Here is a 24,035-nt window from a genome sequence, read left to right as displayed (position 1 = left end):
CTGAATTGGAATACAAAAAAGGGAGGTGTGAGGAGGTCCTGGAAATAAGCAAATGAAGGCTAAGTAACGGAAGGAAGGAATTGTTTTTAACTGTTTTTATTTTGTATTTTTCTTTTTTCTTTTTTTTTCTTTTTTTGTCTTGTAATATTCTGAAAATCTTAATAAATATCTTATAAAAAAAATAGAATAGGTGGTAAAATCTTCACTCAGTTTCACTCTCATTTCTTTACGTAGTTATGACAGGTGTTATAGTTAAATACTTTGACACAGCACAGCTTCCTTCATAGCTTAAAACTTTGTTCATGAGCAAGAGCCACTATTTGTCAGTTACCCAACTTCTTAACAGTCCCACTCCTAAGGCATTTCCAAATAGTATAACAGACCCAGGGGGTCCCCCCACCCCTCCTAACAGGCTTGGTAGTCTTCTCTTTCTAGAAGATCTCCCCGCTCCTGACTGGAAAGAGACCCAAGGAGACTTCATCCTCACAGCTTCTACTTCTCCTGCTCAAACTCAGCCCTCCAGTTCACTCCTGTCTGAATACTCTCTCAAGACACCCAACACGGTCTTCCTATCTAAGCTACAATGCTTAGAAAAAGTGAATATTTGCTCAAAGAACATGTTTTTTGGGAAATATTTCTAATTGAAATAGCTTTTTTTTTACTTAAACTGGAAGCTGGAAGAAGAGGATTCCAAACCAAATTTCCTGCACTATAGCCCATGCTCTCCAGCTCTGCCTTAGTGATCCAGATTATCATGCAAGGAAGCTGTACAAAAGAATTGTTCTAGGGCTAGCTAGCATGGGCTCTCACCCAGGGGGACAAAATATAAACCATATAATTGTTTATGGTAGGATTCCTTGCATCAATTCAAAAGAAGGGATTTAAAGTTTAAAATATCTTGGGCACCCTAGTTGGGGCCTTTCCAGGGTACAAACCCAGTTGCTTGTGGTTCTGCCAACTACTTAGAGCTTCAGAGATTAAAACCAGAGTTTTGAATGATGCTGCCTTGAATGCTGAGAGAGCCAACACAGATGCTGGAGCACTGATGCTCTGCGTTCCCCTGATCAAGAGTGTTTCGTTCTGCAAGAGTGCATATTGCAACAGTCAAGTCCTGAAGGAAAACACAAACAATACATCTTCCTAGTTCTCAGCCTATCCCTTTCAATGTTCTTGCCATTAGGCTAAATGCTCTCCGCTCCTCCACTTGCAGTTGTTTAATGTGCTTATTATTCCACCCACAAGGCTAAGACCAAGGAACATTTGTTCTAACACAGCAGCATCCACAGCATGGAGCACTGCGCTGCCCATGAGACCTTTAAACTAGTTCCAAGGCTCTCAATAGGTTACTGTAAACGCAGGGCAATGAGCAAAGAAAGGAAACAGAGAGACAGGGATTAGACCACATTCAGCATCTTGTGAGCAAAGCATGCTTCTTATCAGCACGGCTGATGAGTCTGTCATGCATTTTCCATTAAAGACTTGAATACAGTCTGCATCCATGTTCATATGACAGTGAAAGAGGCTTGTGTATGACCAGCCTTTATCATTCCACATTGCAAATTCACCCACCCTCAATTTTAAAGCAATGTAGTAATCCACATTTTTAAACTAGTTAATGCAGCCAGATTCTGGAATTAGGTCTCAATCTTCACTCCTGAAAACACACTACAGAAAGTTCAGAATGTAATGGGAGCCACAATTCGAACAGAGTTTGGAGCTAAAACCTGCTTTGAGTACAATAGCTTGGCATCCATACACACTTTGAACAGAGGACAATACTTCCAGGTCAGAGGGCATGACTTCCAGGCTTCCTGGAATTAGTCTAGAAATTGTAGAGCCACTCATGGGTTCTACTCTTAAGGTAGTCTGTTCCCAAGACATTTAGGAATTTTAAGGTTAAGACCAAAATTTGGACTAAGAAACAAATGAGGAGACAGTATAGTTTTAAAATTGGTGAGGTGCATTCTATATGTCCTGGCCCAGTTAGTAATCTAGCTGCTATATTTTGTACTAACTTTAGTTTACAAACTACTTTCAAGGGTACTGTAGCCCAGTGGCATCTTATCTGTTAATTTAAATGATGAATATACTGCCTTTCAGCAGAGCTCCCAGTTTGCAAAGATGTGGTAGAGCACACACTTTGCATGCAAAAAGTTCCTGGCCTCAATCCATGGAATTCACAGGTAGTACTAGCAAGTGCTAGAGAGCTACTGTCAATCAGCGATGACAATACTGAACTAGCTGGGCTTTATTTTGGGACCCAGCATTAAGCACTGTTCTATGTTTACATACAATACAAACTAAAATTACTAACTAAGAAATGCATACACACTATGAACATTACTCCAAACCATATTTCCACATCTAGAGATCTCATGCTTGTTGGGAACCAATCTTGTTGCCTAGGACTAGACTAAAACCAAAGAGAACATCTACATTACAGACATAAACATGTTTTAATATTCATTCCATCATTGCACTATATTAACTATATTTTGGGATGGGGTAGATCTCTAACCAAACATTTTATCACTGTCTTAACCCAAATAGACCATTTTCTATAGGATTTGAGCAAAAAGGCCCACCCAAATATTCTCCGCCCTAATTGCAGATGGTGAAATTAGGAAGGAAATTTGGCAACTACATCTCATGAAGTGGCCAAACCTGTGCAAAAAAATCGCAAGCAACAAAGTTATGTTTTGGTCTATCATCTTGATTCAAAATGGCGCCAAGTGTTCAATAAGCAATGAAGATTGTTGCCCACCTTGGGAATCCTTATGTCAAGTTTCATGACAATATCTTAACAGGCAAGATTCAAAATGGTGACTGATGTCCAAACCTCAACGAAGGACGCCCCCCCCCTCCGAAACTTTATGCCAAGTTTGGTGCCAATACCTTGAGAGGCATCCAAACGTATAGAGAACAAAAAAGAAAAAAGATAAAAAGGACAGACAGAAAAATCACGTTCCAAAATATATAGAAGCATGAATTGTGGGGGAACTTAGGAGGAATTGTAACAGTTTTTCTGAAAGGCTCTGTAATGCATAAAAACATTACAAAATGAAAAAATAGTGAGATTTCCATTCAACTAAAATCAGGAGTGGGGGTTGGGTGGGGAAATATGCACGGTCTGACCCTCATTTCAATGGGAAAGGCTTCCCAACATGTGCAACAGAATGACCCCTGTGCACTTGGGTGTGTCTCAAAACAGAATCTGTGCCACCTCATGTTGTAAAATATAGCTTCTATTATATCAATTTCATTGCTGCTAAGGGAAAAATGCATACTTGACAACATAATTACAGCTATCACTCTAATTACTATGTACTGCATTTACAAAGATTCACAGGCAAGGGGATAAGACCCACTATCTATTTTATTTTATTTGCATTGCTGCATCAAGAACCCGTTTTAATAAATTTTAGTGCTAGGGAAAGCCTGTGGACTCAATGCAGATGTAAAACCAGGTATAGACAAGAAATCAGGAGACCCTACATGTTCATGCTCTATTAATTCCCATTATGTGAATGCCCCTGTGACTTTTGGTTCCGACAATGGTCTTGGTTAGCTCCAAACCAGAGTCTGGGGCAGGTTTAGCTAGCATAATTTTCCCCAGGTGCAACACTGCTTAGTTATTTCTTCATTAACACAGAAGCATCTTTATGATTGGTTTATCTTATCTTAATAAGCTTTATGTGCTTAAATAGAACCATTTTCTATAGATAGAACATATCAAAGGTCAGGAGGAGTGAAATGGTGCAGCTTAAATACCTGATGAATCTGCAGTCCTGAGTTATTTAACACGTTTGTTATTATGCATTTATATAAACTTGCCTTTCTCCCAAACTGGTGATTCAATCCGGCCTTAGATCTAGATTTTGATATTGCTTAATGGTTTCAATATTTATTGCATTTAACCTTTTAGATAGAATGCATCAATGAATGATTCCTGTGTGCCTGCATTTTGTAACTGTGTATTTCTGTGTAAACACTGCATACCAGCCTTCTGGCCTTATCTGACCCTGGAGGGGCAAATGATGCTTTGCTGAAAGTTATTTGTTGGATTAGCTTCTGGGTGACAACCAGCAGTTCTCCTTGAAGCTATCTGAGGCCTAGAAAGAGGAGATGGGAGACCCTCTTCCATTCTCAATGAAGGTCTGGTTGCCAAGGCAACTAGGTTAAAGTGTGATAGTTGAGACCAAATGGCTTGGGGCTCCCCAATGTAAGTGTGGGAAGTTGATATCAGTATGGAGCCATGAATGTATACATCCCATGAATTGTAACCTTTATTGATATATGCAGAAGGATGTTTAAGATGTTTTATGGCTCTATGTGCAGTGTTATATATAAAGGTTAAAAAAAAGTAAAGGACCCTTGTACGGTTAGCTCCAGTCAAATTTTGAAAGCATACCAATGTGAGCAGATCAAGAGGAACTGTAGAAGTGGGAAGGTAAACAGCATTTCCATGCACTCTGGCTTCCGTCATGGTGTCCTGTTGCACCAGAAGTGGTTTAGTCATGCTGGCCACATGACCCAAAAAGCTGTCTGCAGACAAATGCTGGCTCCCTCAACCTGAAAGCGGAGATGAACGCCGAACCCCATAGTCGGTTTCAACTGGAATTAACCATCCAGGGGTCCTTTGCCTTTACCTTTTACCTATCTCTTCTGGACAGTCCTTCCTAATTGATGGTTTGTTAATAAACTTGGTCCCTGGACTACTAAGCTTGCTATTTTTCTCCTGGTTCCATGCTTTATTTAACAGTGTTCCCTCACTTGGGCAAGAACAGGTGATGTAGAGGTAAATTCTTACCACACTGGGATTCAACATTCAAACACATAATTATAAAATACAAAGTAATAAAAACAAACTAGTTAAAAGGAGTAGTTAAAATACACCGAAAATGCATTTAAAACTAGCATTAAAGTGCAGTTTGCTCTGGCAGCAGCCCAGTGGCCAGCATTGTTTTCAAAGGCCTGTCTGAATAGGAAAGCAAAATAAAAAAATAAGTTTGTTATTGGTATGAGCTTTCGTGTGAATGCACACTTCTTCAGATCTGGAAGGATTTTTTTTTATTTTGTTTTGACTACGGCAGACTAACACGGCTACCTACCTGTAACTTGAATAGGAAAGCCTTAGCCTGCCGGTAGAAGGACAGCAGAGAGCCAGTCTAACCTCTCGTGGGAGGAAATTCCACATGTCACCACCAACCATGCCTCCCATTTTGATGGACCGCATCCAAGAAGGTGCTCACCCAAAGATTTTAACACCCAGGATATGTGAGCCCAAGCCATATAGGGTGTTATAGGACATAATCAGGGTTGAGTGATATCTGTTTTCAACAACATGATATATCACTAGCTAAACATCATGATTTAGTGATATATCATGATGTCTGAAACATGGAACTATGGGGGGGGGTAGAGATCAGACAAAGGAGCTGTCTTTGGCGTTCATGCTGGTGGGAGGGGGAGATTGGGCGAAGGAGCAGTCAAGGAGCTTGATAGGTATGTGCTATCTGCACTGTGGATTCCTCCTCTCAAAGGAAGGCGAGCCCTTGCGTTCAGAGAGCAAACTCCTTCCGCTCCTCCCTAGACAGAGAGAAGGAAGAAGCAGCCAGCTACGATTCCTGCACTGGGTAGAGATACTACAGTTATTGGGAGGCGCCAAGGCTGGGCATGGAACTGTTCTGCCATCAGAGGGGAAAGGGAGCCAAAAGGGAAGGCAGGCAGCCAGCCACCAGAGGCTTACAATTACACTGCCTCCTGGATTTTTTAAAGGCTGTGCTTCGCAATACATTGCCAGCTAAATTATTTTGAAACGGTTCTCATGATGTGGTCTACAAACTGGTGTTGGATGATGTACTGACACATTGCCAAGCCCTCCCAGTCAGGGGTGTGACTGCAGCATTTTGGAACCTCTGAAGCTTCTGAACATTTTTCAAAGACCGCCCCATGTGGAGCTTGTATCCGTAGTCCAGTCAGGATGCAACAAAGGCATGCCTCTCTGTGGCCAGATCCAGCACCTCAAGGGTGCCGCTGGTGCATGAGACATAATGGTACAAATACACTCCTGGCCACCACCAAACCCTGGGACCCGAGGTTCAGGGCAGTATCCAGGAGCACACTCAAAACTTATTGTGGTACAGACTGAGAAAAAAAAGTTTGGGAGGGTGAGGGGGGGGGCTAAGAAACAGAGACGTATGGTGCGGGAACATGAGCACAACCACAAATCAGCTTAAGAGAAAACACTGATTAAAACTGGCAAGAAATAAAATTGTAACACAAATGTTTCTATGGGGTTAGTGTAGCAATGTGGTCCTGCCATGAAATATCATGTAAACGTGGCCCTGAGAGAAACTTAGTATAAATAATAATAATAATAATAATAATAATAATAATAATACAGTATACAACCCCCTGGACGGTTAAGTCCAGTTAAATGTGACTATGGGATGCAGTGCTCACCTCAATTCAGGCCAAGGGAGCCAGCGTTTGTCCACAGACAGCTTTTTGGGTCATGTGGACAGCAAGACTAAACTGCTTCTGGCGCAACGGAACACCATGACGGAAGCCAGAGTGTTGCAGCAGTACCTATTTAACTACTTGCACTGGTATGCTTTTGAACTGCTTGGTTGGCAGGAGCTGGACAGAGCAACAGAAGTTCAACCCATCACAGGGATTTGTACCGCTGACCTTCTGATTGGCAAGCCCAAGAGGCTCAGTGATTTAGACCCCAACGCCACCCACGTCCCTAATAATACACCATACACTAGGGCTAAAGCAAAACATGGAAGAGACAGAGGAAATTTGCTTATGAGAGAGGAAGAGGAAAATGAGAAAGTTACAGTGCGCTACCGATCTCCTGTTGGCTAGGAGACTGGGCATGCTACACCTGCCAATGGCCACGTGGCTAACACCTGTCAAGTAAATGCTGGCACTTGATCTAATTAAGAAAACAAGCAGTATCTAATGGGTACGGCCATTTTTCAGCTATACCAGCTAAACACAGTCTTGCAGATATATAGCTATGCTGAACCAAACTGGCATCTTCCACATCCTGGAATGTTTGGCACTTTAGCAAAGCACTGAAGTTAAATCTTCCTTATTTGGACACAGTTTATATTGCTCATTAATCTGACCTCCCAACTGTATACATACTGGGTTTGTCACACTGCGCTCAAGGAAACATTCTCACCCACCCATTCTCAAACCTCTGCAGGGAACAGATTTACAGAAGCACTTTTGTTACATAATCTCTGTTTTACATAATCTGTACCGTGCAAATCTCCTTACACAACATTAAATACAACGAGGGAGGGACGGTTGTTTAAAATAACTGTGCCACTCTACTAAATGTACAGTCTGAGTCTTCAATAAAGGATGTGGCTTTTGATCTGGAAAAATACTGATGGAAAGCCATGATTTGTGTCACCTCAGGCTTGTATATTACTTGTCTCACTTCCACAGTGGCAGAAATGCAGCTTGGCACTATGCTGGAAACTATGCCAGCTTGAAGAGGGGGGAATTCGGTTTTAACTTCCTGCTTCCACAGAACACCTATGAGGCATGGAATCACCTCATTCTCTGTCTTTGAATCCCTCCTCAAAACCCACCTTTTCTGCAAATCCTTTGCCATAAGGCCTTCGCTCTCTCCCCTACAGAATCGGGTCTAAAGACTTGTAACTGTATTTGCATATATTCTTCCATCTTCCTTTCTCTGTTGTCTCTGTCAGTGTTTACACTGAGAGATTATTGAGGCAGCAGTTTGTTACATCGCTCTATAAAATAATGTATAAAACAATGGCAGTTTTATACTTCAGTCTCCCCCAAATCAGACAGAACTCTCATTAGCATTTTCCCTACTAGTCCCAACATGTAATCCAATGTAATCAAATGTAAAGAGTGAAAGTTTTATTGGATCTATTATTACATTTTCTGCAAAATGTTGAAACTGAGCTTCACAATGAGGAACAATTAGCAAGAGCCAGATAATAAAACTGCAGCACTGTGACTATAATATTTTGCCTTTATCAATGCTACTGTGTTCTGCCATGCATCTGTGATGCTTATTTAGATAAATGACATTTAGATAGATAGCATTTTCATTTCTGCAGTTCAACAACCAAATAAGCATAGGCATCTCAGGTACAGAAACAGGTTTTTAATGCACCGTTATTTTCCTTGCCAGACATGCAAATGAGATACACATCCTGATACAATACAAAGGAGCTCTGGGGCCAAATAGTATCTTCTATGAACTACTAAACGAAACTAAGACTAAGGAGACTTGAGCAACAAAAACACAAATGAGACTTGCAACAAAATGCCAGTGTGGAGTGGGCCTTTCCTCTCTTCCAGGCTGCCAGCCAGCCAGCCAGCCAGGCCCTCTTCCAGGACACATGATTCTGCTCCCCTCCCCTCTTGGTTTTCTGTCTGCCTGCCTCCCAATAGTCCCAACAGTCAGACAGCATCCCATGGCCTATACAGATGACCAAGGGCAAATAAAGTGAGAAAGAAACTGGGGTAAAGGGTCTAGAATTTCAGGAAGAACAAGCTTCACATTTGGGCATGAATTCTTTTATTTAGCCAGTCTGCTGATGAGTATAACAGGGTGCTAAAAGTAATATGCATTAATAAATCTTGACACCACTAAAAGTTGGAACTGCATTCTAGCAATTAGATATTGTGAACTAGGAACTTGATTAACTTGATTAACTAACTTGATTAACACATGGGCTTCAGAATTTTCGTTGTGGCCAGAATATGCCCTGGAGTCAAGGATCACCTGGACCATGCAATCACCATCTGAGTCCCTTCTTTGTGTGCCTCCTCCATGAGAGGCCTGGAGGGTGGCAACGACGAGAATGGGCCTTTTCTGCAGTGGCTCCCTGCTTGTGGAGTGTTCTGCCCAGGGAAGCTCGCCTGGCACCTTCATTGCATATCTTTAGGCACCAGCCAAAAACATTTCTCTATAACCAGGGCCTTCAGCTGATTAAACAATCTATGGCCTTTTAAATGTGTTCTTGAGGGGTGGGGGGTTATTGGTTTTTGTTCTTGTTTCTCTTATGTATTTTGTGTTCTTATCTTGTGAATCACCCTGAGATCTGCAGATGAAGGACAGTATACAAATTTAATAAATATTAGTAAGTCATCATCATCAAAGTAGAAACCAGATGAACCTAGAGCTGGCTCTAAGGTTTTGAGGCCCCTCCCAAGGCAAGGCCCATAAACTGACAGAGTGGCCCAGACTCCTCTCTGAGATGTACCCTTGCATGAGACTCACCCTACCTGGTCCATATAATGTCCTCTGCCTTCACACATCCCTCAAGCTGTCTGCACATAAAAGACCACTAGAGGAGGACACTCACTCATGTTAAACTGAGTGCTTGGAAGGTAGAAGAAGTACCACACAGTCTTGCACTGCCTCCATTTTACTTGGGCAAAGTCCCTTTCTGATTGCTGAGCATTGGCAAAAACATAGCCATACTGACCTCAAGAACTAGCCGAGAAAGATGGCTCTATGACTGGATGGAATTTCATAAGATATTAAAAGAAATGTAATCAATAAAGACAAGGCATTGGCAATGCTACAAAAATAATGACTATGGAAACACTAGAATGACTGCCCAAATCTGATCGCGCAGGCAGCCTCTGCGTGTCTTCCTTCCCCTCCACACACTTTCTCTCAAGTAAATTGCTTTTGTTTATAATCCTACTTTGCTCTGTGCCTCCACTCTAAAGCCACTCATGCATGCAATTTCCATGTAATCAGGTTTAATCAACATTTCCACAGTGCACTAAGATTTCTGCATGAAATATATTACAAATGTACATTATTTCTAGCTTAAACGTTTAGTGCACCCATAATAATCTATCAGCTGTGACAGAAGAATACATTGACCCATTAACTCATTGATGCACTTCAATAAAGCTACAGCCACAAAGACAGAATTAAGAAGATTGAATCCTAGGTAAAGTAAGAGCTACAAGAAAACTAGAATACTTGGCAGACCTACCATCGCCACTAACTTAGGATTGCCTGAGCTTTTTTTGGCAAAGTTGTTGCATTTTTTAATTTTTTTTACTCAACGTTATTGACGGAAATCGGCAAAAATGACAATGGGTTGCCATATGTCCAGACACTGACTGCAGTATTCCATGTATGTCTGGGAAATTCTGGACACATGGCAACCCTCCCACCCAAAAAAATCCATTGGTACTGAAATGTTTTGATCAGTTATTTTGCAGACTCTTTTCCAAATCCACAACTTTTTTTTTTCATTTTTCAGTTTATATACACCACATTTCATCCTAAACCACCCTCATCTTATCTTTGATAATTAAAAACTTTTGACATGCAGTTGATTAACTGAAAATGTTAGGTGATGCTTGTGTGTTGCAACTTTCTTCCACTTATTAACCCTGGGTAGGAGGCTGACCAGGCATGCAAAAGGCCTTTAGGCTGTCTGCCTTCTGTGCATTTAATTTGTGTGAGTCTAATTGGCTGGCCTTCAACCGTATAAAGCTGAAACCGCACATGTTAAGTGTACATAAGTTGCAGTTGTACTGTATTGTACAAGGAGAAGGAGGAAACAAGATGTTGGGCTGCTAATTGCAGTGGCTGCCATGAAGCTCATCATGTCCTTGCTTCCCAGTGACTACCATACAAGCCTGCAAGAATTCCCCATGTTGTCCTACAGGACTACAGAATGGTCCCAGTTTTGCAACTTGCTTTGCATTCATGCCCACCAGAATTATAACACAGGCTCAGCCATTGATTTCACCCCTTCCTTTCAGGCTTTAGGAAGCCTGTCTTGCCTTGTTTTAATATTCCAGAGCAGCATGTATATACTCAGACATAAATGTCCTGTTTCATTTTCTAAAAGATAAATAAATCTGCAAACACATTTTCAAAGATGTTCTGGGCTGGGGCTAGTGAAATCAAGTGTGTTAGCCAATGTGCATCATCCATAGTTAATTTTGCCCTGTTTCAGCTGAACCCTGCTGGGCATTTGCAGAATTGTTTTTTCAGAGCTCACGTTGAGTCAATGAATGCTATGTTTGTATTGGATGCTATGAGAAACAAGTCCCACTGCTCTTAGAATTATGCCTTTCTCTATTCTAATGCAGCCTCTGACCAGTTTTAGACCAGCTTGAACAAATTTTGCTTACTTTATCACACAGGATAGAATAGAAAACATTCAATTACAGCAGCAGACTGTAATTAATATTAATACAATATAGGAATGGTGGGGGGGGTCTCTGGGGAAAACTCTTCAGAAAATATTGATAAGCCACCTCTTCAGCTGAAGTAAATCAAGGGAACATTCAGTTTAATCTTTTCTGCCTTCACAAATTTTTTCTTCACAAGCACAGAGACTGATTTACTTGTCTCTACTTGTCTCAGTGTTGCCCTCTTTTCATTGTTATCTACAGTTCTGAAAATATATGCAGATGTGCATTTCCAAAATCTTGGTGATGGCAATGTTTGAAAGTAAAATTAATCTAGTGCATTTTCATTCCCCCAACAGCAAAGAGGCCGGCCTGTTTGACATGCTGTAGCTATCGCCATTTCCAAAAGAGAAAGACTCCATTTCAGAAATCAGCAGAGCCCGGCTGCTTTGGTTGGGATGTGTATTTCCTTCTGCATCACCTAGGCAACCAAAGACTTGTTCTCCTGCTCTCTGTATTGCCAACATAGTGGCTGTCCCTTCCTGTTTGAGCATTCTTAACCCTTACTAATTTCTGGCCATTACCTCTTCCTGTGACAATTACCTCTTCCTGTAAGCATTGGTTTTAATTAGAATGAACAATGGAACAGGTTATAATGGAACAATTATCAGCCTGCTAGCTAGGGGTCATGGGAGTTGTAGGCCAAAACATCTGGAGGGCCGAGGTTGAGAAAGCCTGGGTTAGAGCATAGTGCTGGTAACACCAAGGTAGCAGGATCGATCCCTGCAGGGGACAGCTGCCTATTCCTGCATTGCAGGGGGGTTGACTAGATGATCCTCAGGGTCCCTTCCAACTCTGTGATTCTAGGTGGAAAGCATTGGGCCTTAAGAACTTGCTCCCTCTCCCATTTGGCCTTCAAAGCCATAACAGAGGCCTGGGTTAAGCAAGATGGCGAGTGCAACAGCCGTGCTGAGCTCATAGGGACTGCCAAGACCAACAGGGTGCTCTGGCCGGTCCCCGCACCGCCAACACCGATGCTGCCGCAAGCAAGGGGGAGCCAGGGGGGCCAACGTGAAGGTCGAGAGGGCTGTGTGGAGCCCCCAACCCCCTATGACCTCAGCTCCACCAGGACTGGGATTGCCCCATAAGTGATCCAGCAGAGCTCAGAGGTCTGGAGGCTTCTGGAGCTGAGCAGACAACGCCTCAGCTGAATGCTCACCAGCCTCCGCCACCACAGCCGCTGCTGCAGCCATTGAGAGAGAGAGCCAGGGGGGCCGCATAAAAGTGGGCAGCCCAGTCCAAACCTGGCCCCAAGCTAACCTCTCTGGTGACCAGCGCAAGGGAAGTGGGAAGGGGCCCATTGGGGAGAAGAAGGTCTTGCCTGGGAGAAGACAGGCGCTGGGCGGCCCCTCCCCTGCTGGTGGATGGAAACGGACACAGGATCCAAAAAATTTCTTTTCTTAATTAAAAAAAATATTTTAAATACATTATTCACTCATTCATTCTAACTCTCAAGAATTAAAATGACGGTCCCCATAAAGAGGCCCTAAACCAACACAGGCCACTTCCTGCCACCACAGCTTCAGCCCTGATCCCTCTTCTTTTTTATTTGTTTATCTTTATTTTTTTTAATTAAATGGGGGAGAAATCGGACAGTCTTTTTCTCCCTCCCTCCCTGCCCTTCCATTATTATCATCACCTTTCTTCCTCCCCCCAAAATTTTTTATTCCACTTTATTGTTATTGCTATTATTTTTCCTTCTTTCTCTTTCCTTTTCCTCTTTAAAGTGTATATATCTATCTATATCTATCTATCTATCTATCTATAATAAATAAGCAAATAATAATCCCCCCTCTCAAAACGGTTTTCAATACACTTTTTATTTTATATATATATAGATAGATAAATAAATATATATATAGATATAAAAAAAACTTTCAGATACCACACCTCAACATGTTTTCTTCTTCTTTCTTAACTCCTAAACTTTCTACTCTTTCCATCCCCCTCCTTATTCTCTCTTTTCTTTTCTCTCCTTCCCCCCCAAATAATAATAATAATAATAATAATAATAATAATAATAATAATATAAATAAATAAATTACATACCTACATACATATATCTCCCCATCTACTTTCAATAGTACCTCCCCCTTTTGTGGTCTTTTACCTCATACTATAACTTGAATCACCACTGCATTTTTTAATCATTACTATTACTAATTGCCCCCTTTATTTTTCTTTTTTATTTCCCTCTACTTTCCCTTTCCTCCCCAACTTCTTTCCCCTTTTTGTTTTTTTGAATACAACCTTGCCAGCCTTTAATTTTTAACTTTTTACTACAAAGCCCTAACCCCACTTCCCACCCTTAACTGGACCCCACTCCCTCATTTGTGGTATGAGTGTGTAGGCGTGTGTGTATCCACAAACAGCCCCCGCAACACACACCCTCCCTCTGGCCCCACCCCATCAGTCTCTTGCATCTCTGCTTGTTAATCCCTTTATGTCAACTGTTGGTCTGTCCGTCTGCTTGTCCGTCTGCCTGTCTGCTTGTCTGCTTCCCGCTTCACCAACACAGCTGAGGTGACTACAGTGACCCTTAAAACACAGCCCAGACATGACAAAATGGCAGCCTAATCCTGACAATCTGCAAAAGCCACCAGTCTACTGAGTCTGTTCAACTCAGCAACTCAACAACATCCAGGAACCATCACCACCAAAACTCCTAACTACAACACACTCCGCTCCAAAGGGACACCACACACATCTCAAACCAAGTCCACCAGAGGGACGGAGATGGCACCAACCAGGGAGATGGTGAACAGCACTGAGACCACAACATCCCCCCAGGATGACAACAACCCAACAACAAAATGGGACCTGAGGAAAACAGAACAAAGACTAGCAGAACTACCGAAGAACACAGTGACTCAGCAACCTGACTTCCAAAGTGGAAACCCTGACTAGGACCATCTCCACTCTAGAAAATAAAAACCAAATGCAAGAAAGACTAATAGAGTGGTACTGAGAGGCTCTAAACACACGTGTGAAAAATGAATTGGCTGAACTGGTAAGCCACCTGGAAACAAAGTACATAAATGAGAACTCAACAAGCAGACCTCGAAGATCGCAGTAGACATTGCAACATCCACTTCCAAAACTTCCCCGAAAAAGGACAAAACCCAGCAGACCTCATTGTATGCTGGCTAAAAGCTATGACTCAAAGAACCCCTGATGCCCTACATATCCCACCTATTCAACATCATAAAAGGAGGCCCCATTCCTAAAACCTATACCTCCTCCAAGATAGTCTCTATCCCAAAACCACACAAAGATTCAAAGTAGAATCATACTGCCCAATCTCATTAATAAACCAAGACTACAAGATATTCACATCAATCTTGGCAAACCGCCTAAAAAAATTCCTACACAAATTAAATAGCCCTGGACCAGACGGGCTTCATCTCTGGTCGTAATATAACAGACCTTATCAGGAAACTACCGAATCTGATCAAACACAGCATGGCAACTAAACTCCCACTGACAATTATGTTCCTAGCATCCTCAAAGCTTTTGATTGCCTAGAATGGAAATACCTACTAGCAGTACTAACTAACATAAAATTTGGTCCTAACTTCTTACAAACCCTCAAACAAATCTACTCCTGAGCCTCAGCAAAATGCAGGACTAACAGTATGGACTCTAATACCATAGCAATCCAAAGAGGCACAAAACAAGGATGCCCACTGTCTCCCTTCCTATTCACCCTGACTCTGGAACCTCTAGCAATCCAAATCTGAGCAGCCACAGACATCAAGGGAGTGGAAATAAAAGGCAGAACCTATAAATTAGGGCACTTTGAAGACCACCTGATGGTCACAACACCAGATTCCAAAAACACAGCAACCTTCCTAATCAGAGAACTCAACACATTTGCAATGGTGTCAGGCCTACAAGTAAATTTTGCAAAATCTAAGGCTATGTGTTTCAGCTCCCTCATATCTAAAAAGAATTCGACAACATCACCAAGATAAAACTTTGCTGCCCCAAATTCAGATACCTAGGGGTACAAATAACCAGAAACCTCAACAAACTATACCTCCACAATTACAACCCCCTGTGATGACAAATCAATAAAGATTTGAGGGGATTGTACAATATCAACTTCACTCTCGGACAAAATAGCCATGATCAAAATGACCACCCTCCCAAAATTAACCTACGTATTCCAAACCCTCACAATATGGGTTCCCCCAGCCCAACTCCACAAAAAATCAAAAATAAACCCCAAATCCACCAACCAAATGCGCCACATAATCCCGTACATTCTAGAAGACGAGACAAAACAATGGGTACACTTGGAGAGAGACATAATCGGAAATACCTCTACCACAGCATACCCATTCCTCCCAAACAACCTAAGGGAAACCCCCACAACACTAAACAGGTTCACACAGACCATGCTTAAATCATGGAAGGAAGAAGCAGGTAAACTGTCCACAACCCCATCCCCACTAATACCCCCTGGTATACCAACCCCTATTCCACCACGAAGCATGTAACCTCCAGATAAAAACTTGGCAAGCCAAAGGCTTATACTGCCTAGCAGACTTCTACATGAGAAGACAGGCTCCAGCAGACTGAGTGGATGAGATCAAGAGGAGGTCCAACAGTCAAGAAGGTGGCTTCTCATGTGCTGTAGAAGGAAAGGAGGGGCAGATGGGGCTTGTCAGCCTGGGAAGGTAGCCCATCTAGGAGAAGGAAAACTCACCCTAAACCTCCGCTACCATGTAGCTATACTCATTTATGAGGAAGGCTTTGGGAGTAAACCCCAAGGAAAAAAATCCTTGCAGGACATCTTTGGGAGAAGAAAAAGCTATGGAGTAAGTCCTACTTAAATGCAGAGTTGGAGTCCCAAGGGCAGTTGGATGGTGTCTTGTATGCAGTGTTAGAAACTCAGATATATAAGTTAGGCGCCAAATGGTTCCTTAAACCAAAGTTGCAGTCATCAAAGTGGAATGTCTGGTTGGCATTTTGGGGTAAGACAGTTCTAAAGTCTTATTTTTCAAATGATGGACTGACTGTGATTGATGGTTAGTTAAACATCTGGCAAATTCAGGTGACAACCTTGAGCTAGGTTAACAGCTCTGAGAACTTAAAGAAGAACTTAAAAGATCCAGGGACAATCCACATATATATTGGCCTGTTCCCACCTCTTTTTCTTAATGGTGCCTGCTCAGGCTACACAGAAAAAGCATTTTGGTTCCTAAAATTCATTCTGATTGTGCATATAACACATAACTGATAGAATTCTACAGGATGGGGTATTAGTATCTAAAAACAGTCCAGATCCAATGATCCCTAGGCATGCACCGCCAGGTGGTGGAGGTATCACGCGACATCCTGGCACCCAGGCATCTTCACTTGGTCACAAGTGGTCAAAGTAAGGTAAAGGTAAAGGTACCCCTGCCTGTACGGGCCAGTCGTGTCCGACTCTAGGGTTGTGCGCCCATCTCACTTAAGAGGCCGGGGGCCAGCGCTGTCCGGGGACACTTCCGGGTCACGTGGTCAGCGTGACGAAGCTGCTCTGGCGAACCGGCACCAGCGCAACACACGGAAACGCCGTTTACCTTCCCGCTATAAAGCGGTACCTATTTATCTACTTGCACTTAGGGGTGCTTTCGAACTGCTAGGTGGGCAGGAGCTGGGACCGAACGACGGGAGCTCACCCCGCCGCGGGGATTCGAAGCGCCGACCATACGATCGGCAAGTCCTAGGCACTGAGGTTTTACCCACAGCGCCACCCGCATCAAAAGCCAGGTGCAAAAATGCACCTCGTGCCTGGCTAATTTTGAACACTGCTTGTATGCCTCTTTCTGGCAACTTTTGCAGTCAAGCTTGAAGTACATCAGCAAGGCTGAGAGGGAGGCATTTTCGTTGGGGCAGCCCAGGAGTTCTATACACACTGCCCAGGCTTCAGCTCCAGAGAGGTCTCTTCGGGGCTGCAAATACAGCAAACACTTCCACTGGAGGTAGCACTCTGAGGAGGGCCTCAGCAGATGACCTTAAGACCCAGGAAGGCTCATATGGGAAGAATATAATGAACATATATACAACACAACCCAGTCAATGATAAATGAGTGTTTTGTTTCTTTAAAAGGGGGAGGGGACTAAATTCCAAAAATCCATTATAAAAGAAGGTCTGAGTCTTCCTAGAAGCCATGCACACTCCCTGAAAACTCCAGGTGTGTTGAGACCCTAAATGCTTAGATCAAAGGAAATTCTGGTATAGCAGCCAAAAAAAGCAAAACATGTACATGAAGCATTAACAACTTATGCTGAAACACCCTGTTTATAAAGTCAATTAAAGCTTACAAGGAATACTGCAGGGCTTCTCCTAAATGGATTGAACATTGAAAGCTTAATCTTCTATTGTGCTGCCATGTGCTTTGCTGGGCAATCACTGTTGTACATTCTGATTACGTTCCTTGGGGTGGGGGAAGCAGGGGATGATTGACAGTTATTAAGTTCCTAGTGGACTTTGAGGAGCCTTTGGAGCCAAGCTAAAGTAAATGCTTCCATGGACAGAATATTTATGAGTTTCTCTGTTCTATTACACAGGGAACTTGAGATCAGAAAGATTAGGACTAGAAATACCCTTGTGCATTTCAGAAAAGGGATCACCATAAACCACCTCTGATTTCCAGAGGCAAAAGAAACAGAACTTGGGTCTCTATATCTCACACCACCCACCCATGTGGACAGCTTCTGCAATGAGAGGAAGTGGGGAAAAGCTACCATTTTTTCTGTGACTTTTCACACACCTTGCATGTGAAAAGCCACTCAGGTCATATGTGCAAATCCAGTTTCCCATGATAATGATGAAAAGAGCTGCAAATTGCTTCTTCCTCCACCACCATATACACAATACACACATCAATACCCCCAGCTCAGAGTTCAACAAAATGTGTGCAGTCGATCAATCTAGAAATCTGCACTGACAAGTGTGTTCATGATGACTCCTTAATATGGAGTGATCCATATGTTTTGATCATTCGATGAACATGCAATCTGAAATCCCATAACTAACAGAAAGAAGACATTTATGTTCCTGGATACCTCCTATGATAGGGCAAAGAAGGAGTGTAAACACAGTGTTTGCAAAATTATTGGGGAGATTCACCGCCTCATGAATCAATACAGTTCAATGATAGGGTAGTTGACCTCTGCCTAGGAGCCATTGTGTCAAATCACAGCCCACAAAGAACTTCCTAGAGGTGGTTTCATATATTACAACACAATACAGATTCTGTCAAAATCAAGGGGCATGGGTGAAATACCAGGCTTAAATTTAAAAAATCCTTCCAGCAATACAGTCCTTCTGGCTATTCGTCTTTACAGATCAATCAAAGATAGAGTCGTAAAACAGACAGACCCCATTTATGAAGCTGGAAGAATTCTCCTAAGCCACCCTATGGTTTGAATAGGTGGTGATGGTGGTGGTCATACTACCTAATCACGGCTTCTATTACGCAAAATTAAGCAGTGCCGAATCTAGGAAAATGCCTTAAGTGCTTTACAAAGGCAAATAGGCCAAAGAGAAGAGACCCAGCTACAAACAGTCTAAACCCTCTTTGATTAAAACAAAGCAAAACAGCATGATGATGTAGCCAAAGAAGATTCATGAAAATTACTCTCTCAAACACAGTGAATCTTTCCTGGCATGGCTAAATAAAGGCACCTGAACAGGCCTTGCAGTGAAAACTTCTTTTCCTATTTTTTCTTTGGATCAACTCGCTGCTCATGAAACAAGGAAGTGCTGCCTCCAGTTTAACTGAGCAAGGATTCAGACGGTACAACCTGCTTGAATGCTGGGGCTGGGCTTTTACTGCGCCAATCCACCGTCACCCAGTGGCGCATTCACTGAATCCTTTGCTCCCTTGCCCCCCCTAAAATCCCTGGGTTTTTAAGCACCTGTAACTTGACTTGTAACTTGTGACAAATAAGAATCTCTCCCAGACAGCCAGACTGGTTCCCTCTCCACCCCCCAATATGGAGAGAAGACTGAGAGGCCACCTGAAGTAAGGAAGGTCAGACAGCAGTGGCTCCTCTTACATTACTTCTCCATTCCTGGTGGTCCTCTTTCAACAGCTTTCCTTATGACAACAGCACTCTAGTATCTGGATTATAATACAAATATTGGCACACAATGTCCAGTTAGGCCCTGTCACCAAGTAGCCACTCAATCTTGGATTGTACCAACAGAGCACATCCATTCTTGATTCTGAAAAATGTGGATAAGAACTGTCTTGGAGTATGTGTAGAGTATATTTCAATCACTATTTGAGTAGCCACAGCCTACCCTTACTTACCCAGGGGGTGGGGCTGGGACTTCCCTAGCAGGCAGAAAGCCCTAGGCCTCTCTACTTAAATAAAATAACTACTGAATTTAATCTACGTAACAGGATCACATTTGGGAGGAGGACACGAAGCAATAATAAGAAAGTACTTTAATGAAAAAGAACAGTAATTATTTTGCAATACAAATGATTCCTGGTGATTAATAAAATTTGTATTATATTTATTTGCAATGCGCAGGAAGCTAGTGATTTCAGATATTTCTCTATAAATAAAAACTCATAATGGTGAGGATGAGGAAGAAACAAGGCCCGTGCTATCAAAACTGTGTAAAACCTTCACAGCTGATTAAAAATGAAAATGCACCTAAGACGTATCAAATCTGTGTATCGACATCACATTTAGTTTCCTGTGGAGTTAACATCAGCAGTTAGTAATAAAGGAGTCCTCAATCCTATCTATGAACATATGCCTTCATATCCACAAACCAGTCAGGCCTATTTCTCCAGGTCCAACTACGTGCAACCTCAAAATAAAATGGATTAAAATAAACAGCTGTCATGGGAGGCTAGGGCCTTGAACTCTCCATGGGCAGAGGGTCAGGCTTAACTGTTTCCCCCAAATCATTTTTCTACTCAAAATCCCTCTCCCAATATATTTTTATCTCCACAGTTAAAAGGAAAAGTGGTCATGGGTCTTATTCCCTGCAGGGGAAGGGGAGCAATTTGGGAGGGGGCATTACTTCCAGGTAAATGCCCTGAAGGAAAAGGGTTAACTAAGCAGCCCTGCCCCACCTTCACTTTGCTCAAGTTCCCAGCCTCCCTATGGCAGCTTTGCATAAGCAGAGTGTGTCTGTGGAAAATTATATACACTTACCTGTGACATCCAGCTGGAGGTGGCAAGCCTGTCTGCAGGCTGGAAGACTGGAAGCGAGGATTTGCACACGACTGAATGCTGCTACTCTGGAGGAGCACAGCTGGGACAAGAATATCGCTTCCCATGATCTCAATAAGAACGAGGCTATTCCCTGCCTGTGTGATATGGCCTATAATCGCCCGGGTCTCCATTCAATCTCAACAAGGTTTCAAATGTATGGGAGTACATTGGGGATGGCAGAAGACACTCAAACCCCAAGCATCTCTAATGATAACAGGAGTAACAGCAACCCCTAGTAATACTGCTCTGTCTTACCTCCAGGAGCAGGAAGAGCAGCAGTAGGATCCCCGGCTGGAAATGGTTCATCTCTCCCTTTCTCCTCACACGCGCTCGGAAGCAGCAAACAGCGGCGGCATCTGGCTCCAGCGGCAGGAAAGGGCAGCGGCGGAGGAGCCTCCGGGAAAGGAGCGCGGAGGGAGCGGGGTCCCCGGCTTCTTCCCGAAGTGAGCGGAACAGCGGGTCCGGGCAGGGTCCGCCCGCCCTGGCAAGCGGCTGCGGGGTCGCGCCCCCTCCGGCTGGGCCGCTGTCCGGGGCGACAGGAGGCTCTCCGGCCGCGAGCGCCAGCCAGGGCGCACAAAGAGGAGCAGGAGGAGGAGGAGGAGGCCCGGGCGGCGGCAGAAGGGCCGGGCTGGGAAGGCCCGCCCCGGCCCGCCCCGCCGACTCCGCCCGGCAGCGCCCGCCCGCCTGCCTGCCTGCCTGCCTCCGCCCCGCCGGCCGGCCGGGAGAAGCGAGGAGGCGGCGGCCTTGCAGGCTCGACGTGTTCCTGGAAGCGGAGCGGGAGCCCTGAAGGCTGTCCTAGCGGGGGAGTCCGCTGTTCCTCTAACCCGCTGCAGGATCCCTAACACGGTTTAATTCTAGTGAAGCAGCCACGTCCAAACTCGCTTGCAAAGGTGGGTTAAAAGAATGCAATTCAAGCCTGAATTATGCCCAGCCTTCCAGGAGGTCTTTAATTGCAAATGGGCATGAGCTGCCTATCCAACACCACACAGGCTGCAGAAACGGAGGAAGAGGTTACTCTTTCTTACTCGGCTGCTGCTCAACACACAGAGCAGTATCTTCTCCTGCTTATCAACACAGAGTAGCAAGAATGAGGTTGCAGCGTTGGCTGTAAAGCAAGGGGTTCTGGTTATGTTTGAATGGCCTTCCACTGAGAAGAAGACATCTGGCAAAGTCAGCGGCGTAGCGTGGGTTGTCAGCACCCGGGGCAAGGCAAGTAATTTGCGCCCCCTAACCCCTAACCTGCCGCCGCTGCCAGCTTCTTGCTGCTGCCTGGTCTGGTCTGGTGTGGTTCTCTCCCGCGCTCAGCACTGTCCCTCCCCCAGATAGTCCCTCTCTCTCTCTCCGCACCGCACGCCTGGCACCCACCCCCTCCACAGTGGGCGGCGACCCAGCGGCTCGGATCAGATTCGCACAGCGAGCACTGCAGTGAGAGAGAGTGAGTGAGCCAGGTAGGGGCAGAGAGCTGCGAGTGCGCCCCCCCCAAATGTTGCGCCCGGTGTGGCCGGCCCCCCCTGCACCCCCCACGCTACGCCACTGGGCAAAGTGAAGGCTAGCACATCAAGCGGAAAGTGTCTCTGCACAATCTTGAGTAGCAAAACTCATAGCACAAGCCCAAATTATTGGAGGGGCTCTGGAAGGCTAGGGACATTTTAGATGGTAGCCTGAAGCTGGAAATTAGTCACCCCTAATTTGATGGAGGAATTGTATTCTTGGACTTGGTTCATGGCCCTTAAGGAAAAACTTGGTTGTCAGTTGAAGGAAAGAAAGATGCCAAGGAGAGAGAGAAATATACTTCGAGTGAAATGGTTTTCTAAATATGTTTGGGTCAAAGAGCATGACTGGACTCTATATTTGTGGGATATTTTCTCTTGTCTACTTGTTTTGTTCTTATGTCTGCTATAATCACATGTCTATGTGTGTACTTCAAGTTTTTATTTTTTCTTTGCCAGCTTTTCTTTGATATAAGTAACTACTGTATACAACATTTAGAAGACATATGAAGGCAGCCAGGTATAGGGAAGTTTTTAATGTTAAATAATAATAATAATAATAATGTTCTTCTATATGCTGGAAGCCACCCAGTCAGATGGGTGTGGTACAAATTGTTGTTTTTGTTGTTAGTCCTAATAAACTGTTCTTTAAAAAGAAAAGCGGAAACAAAACACCAAGCCCACTGTTAGTATCTTTATTTTCTACTTTCAGGAAGTGTTGTTTGTTTATATAGGTGTGCATTCAAAATCGATAACCTTCATCTCTGTTGCAAAGTTATGCTTCAAGTATAGATATAGCCTTCCTAAATACTATAGTGCTATTTTTCTAGAAAAAGAGCTACCGGAACCCATCACTCAACTAAGCCTGAAATACAATTTGATCCGTGTGAATCTCCAACACTATTCCAATGATAGAAAACAAAAACCATCCCACAAAATTCTGATCAGAAAGAGGCTGCTTTTTCAATCAAAGGAAGGAAGGGTATGGGGTCCAGTACCTGGGAGAGGGCAACCAAGAAAGATCAAGCACCTGCAGTACACTTCTTCAGCCCACCTTGGTCCTCTATTCCTGATTTCAGTCTCCAAAGGCAGTTAAAAATAAAGCCACATTTTTAAAAGACAGAAGTGCTCCAACAAGTAAAAAATCTCTTCATCTCAAGTGCCCCCCTACAAACAGAAACTGAATAGTTAGACCTCTAATCCAGTAATAATATTAATAACTTTATGGTTTCCAAAATTACAATTATAATTACAAAGGTAAAAATAATATAGTGCAAAAAATAAAAGTAGGCACAGTGCAATTATTAGAAAGGTTTTCTGTTATAAATCCCATCTCAGCTCTGATAATGCCATAAACTGATTGAATTATCCTGCAGGTAGTCGATTTATAATGACTGCCCAACTGGTATCTTACTGTCCTAGAGTCATTTGCTTTTCCTATCTCCACCAGCAGACTTGACAACAGTAGTCTCCTGGGAGCTGAATAAACATGGCACTGTAAGAAAAACGATACCTTCCATTGCCCATGACCCATAAATACCTAAGTGTTGCTTTATTGGAACCTTGGTTTGGTTTTAACACAATTACTTAGTTCTGTGAAATTTATATTTCCTCTCCCACCCCCCAGCTCTGATCTAACTGATGGTTGCTGCAATGTTTTAATCTCTTGATCTCTGTGATAAAGTGATTTGTTTTGATTTTATATTTTCCTTATTTTGTCTCATTGCAATTCTAATTTGTTTTTACTTTTATGTCACCCAGATTACTTTTTTGTTTGTTGGTTGATAAATTGAATAAATAAGTAAATCTTAAGTGTAACAACCTGATAGATATTGAAAAGTAAATGCTGTTTGTTCAGTGCTGTTAAGTCCTTTTCCAAGCTATGTGTAATACAGAGAGGGATGTGATGGCCTGGGATTCGGACTCGGACTCAGAACCGGAGGAGTTTCAGTCTGCACCGGATCCTCTGTCTCAGGCGGCGTCTGAACCGAGTCTGGGGCCTGATTCTGAAGAGCCCCAGTCTGCACAGGTTCCCCTGCAACAAGCACCAGCTGGGCCGAGTCAGGGGCCTGAGCCTGC

The 24,035-nt window shown here is 43.4% G+C and overlaps 1 protein-coding gene across 1 annotated transcript in view; it reads right to left on the bottom strand.

Annotated features, from left to right (window-relative positions):
• The window catches only part of VOPP1 (VOPP1 WW domain binding protein), a 46,776-nt gene extending 25,741 nt beyond the window's left edge, over positions 1–21,035 (bottom strand). Inside the window, exon 1 of the mRNA XM_080976063.1 lies at positions 20,722–21,035. Within this exon, the coding sequence (XP_080832189.1) occupies positions 20,722–20,772 (51 nt within the window). The 5' untranslated portion in view covers positions 20,773–21,035. The remainder of the gene's footprint in view (positions 1–20,721) is intronic.
• Between the last annotated feature and the right edge of the window lie 3,000 nt (positions 21,036–24,035).

This window comes from Podarcis pityusensis (genome assembly GCF_964106645.2).
Source record: "Podarcis pityusensis genome assembly, chromosome: 12".
NCBI classification, from domain to species: Eukaryota; Metazoa; Chordata; class Lepidosauria; order Squamata; family Lacertidae; genus Podarcis; species Podarcis pityusensis.
Note: the sequence above shows the minus strand (reverse complement) of the source record. Positions and strands in the feature narration are given on the sequence as shown.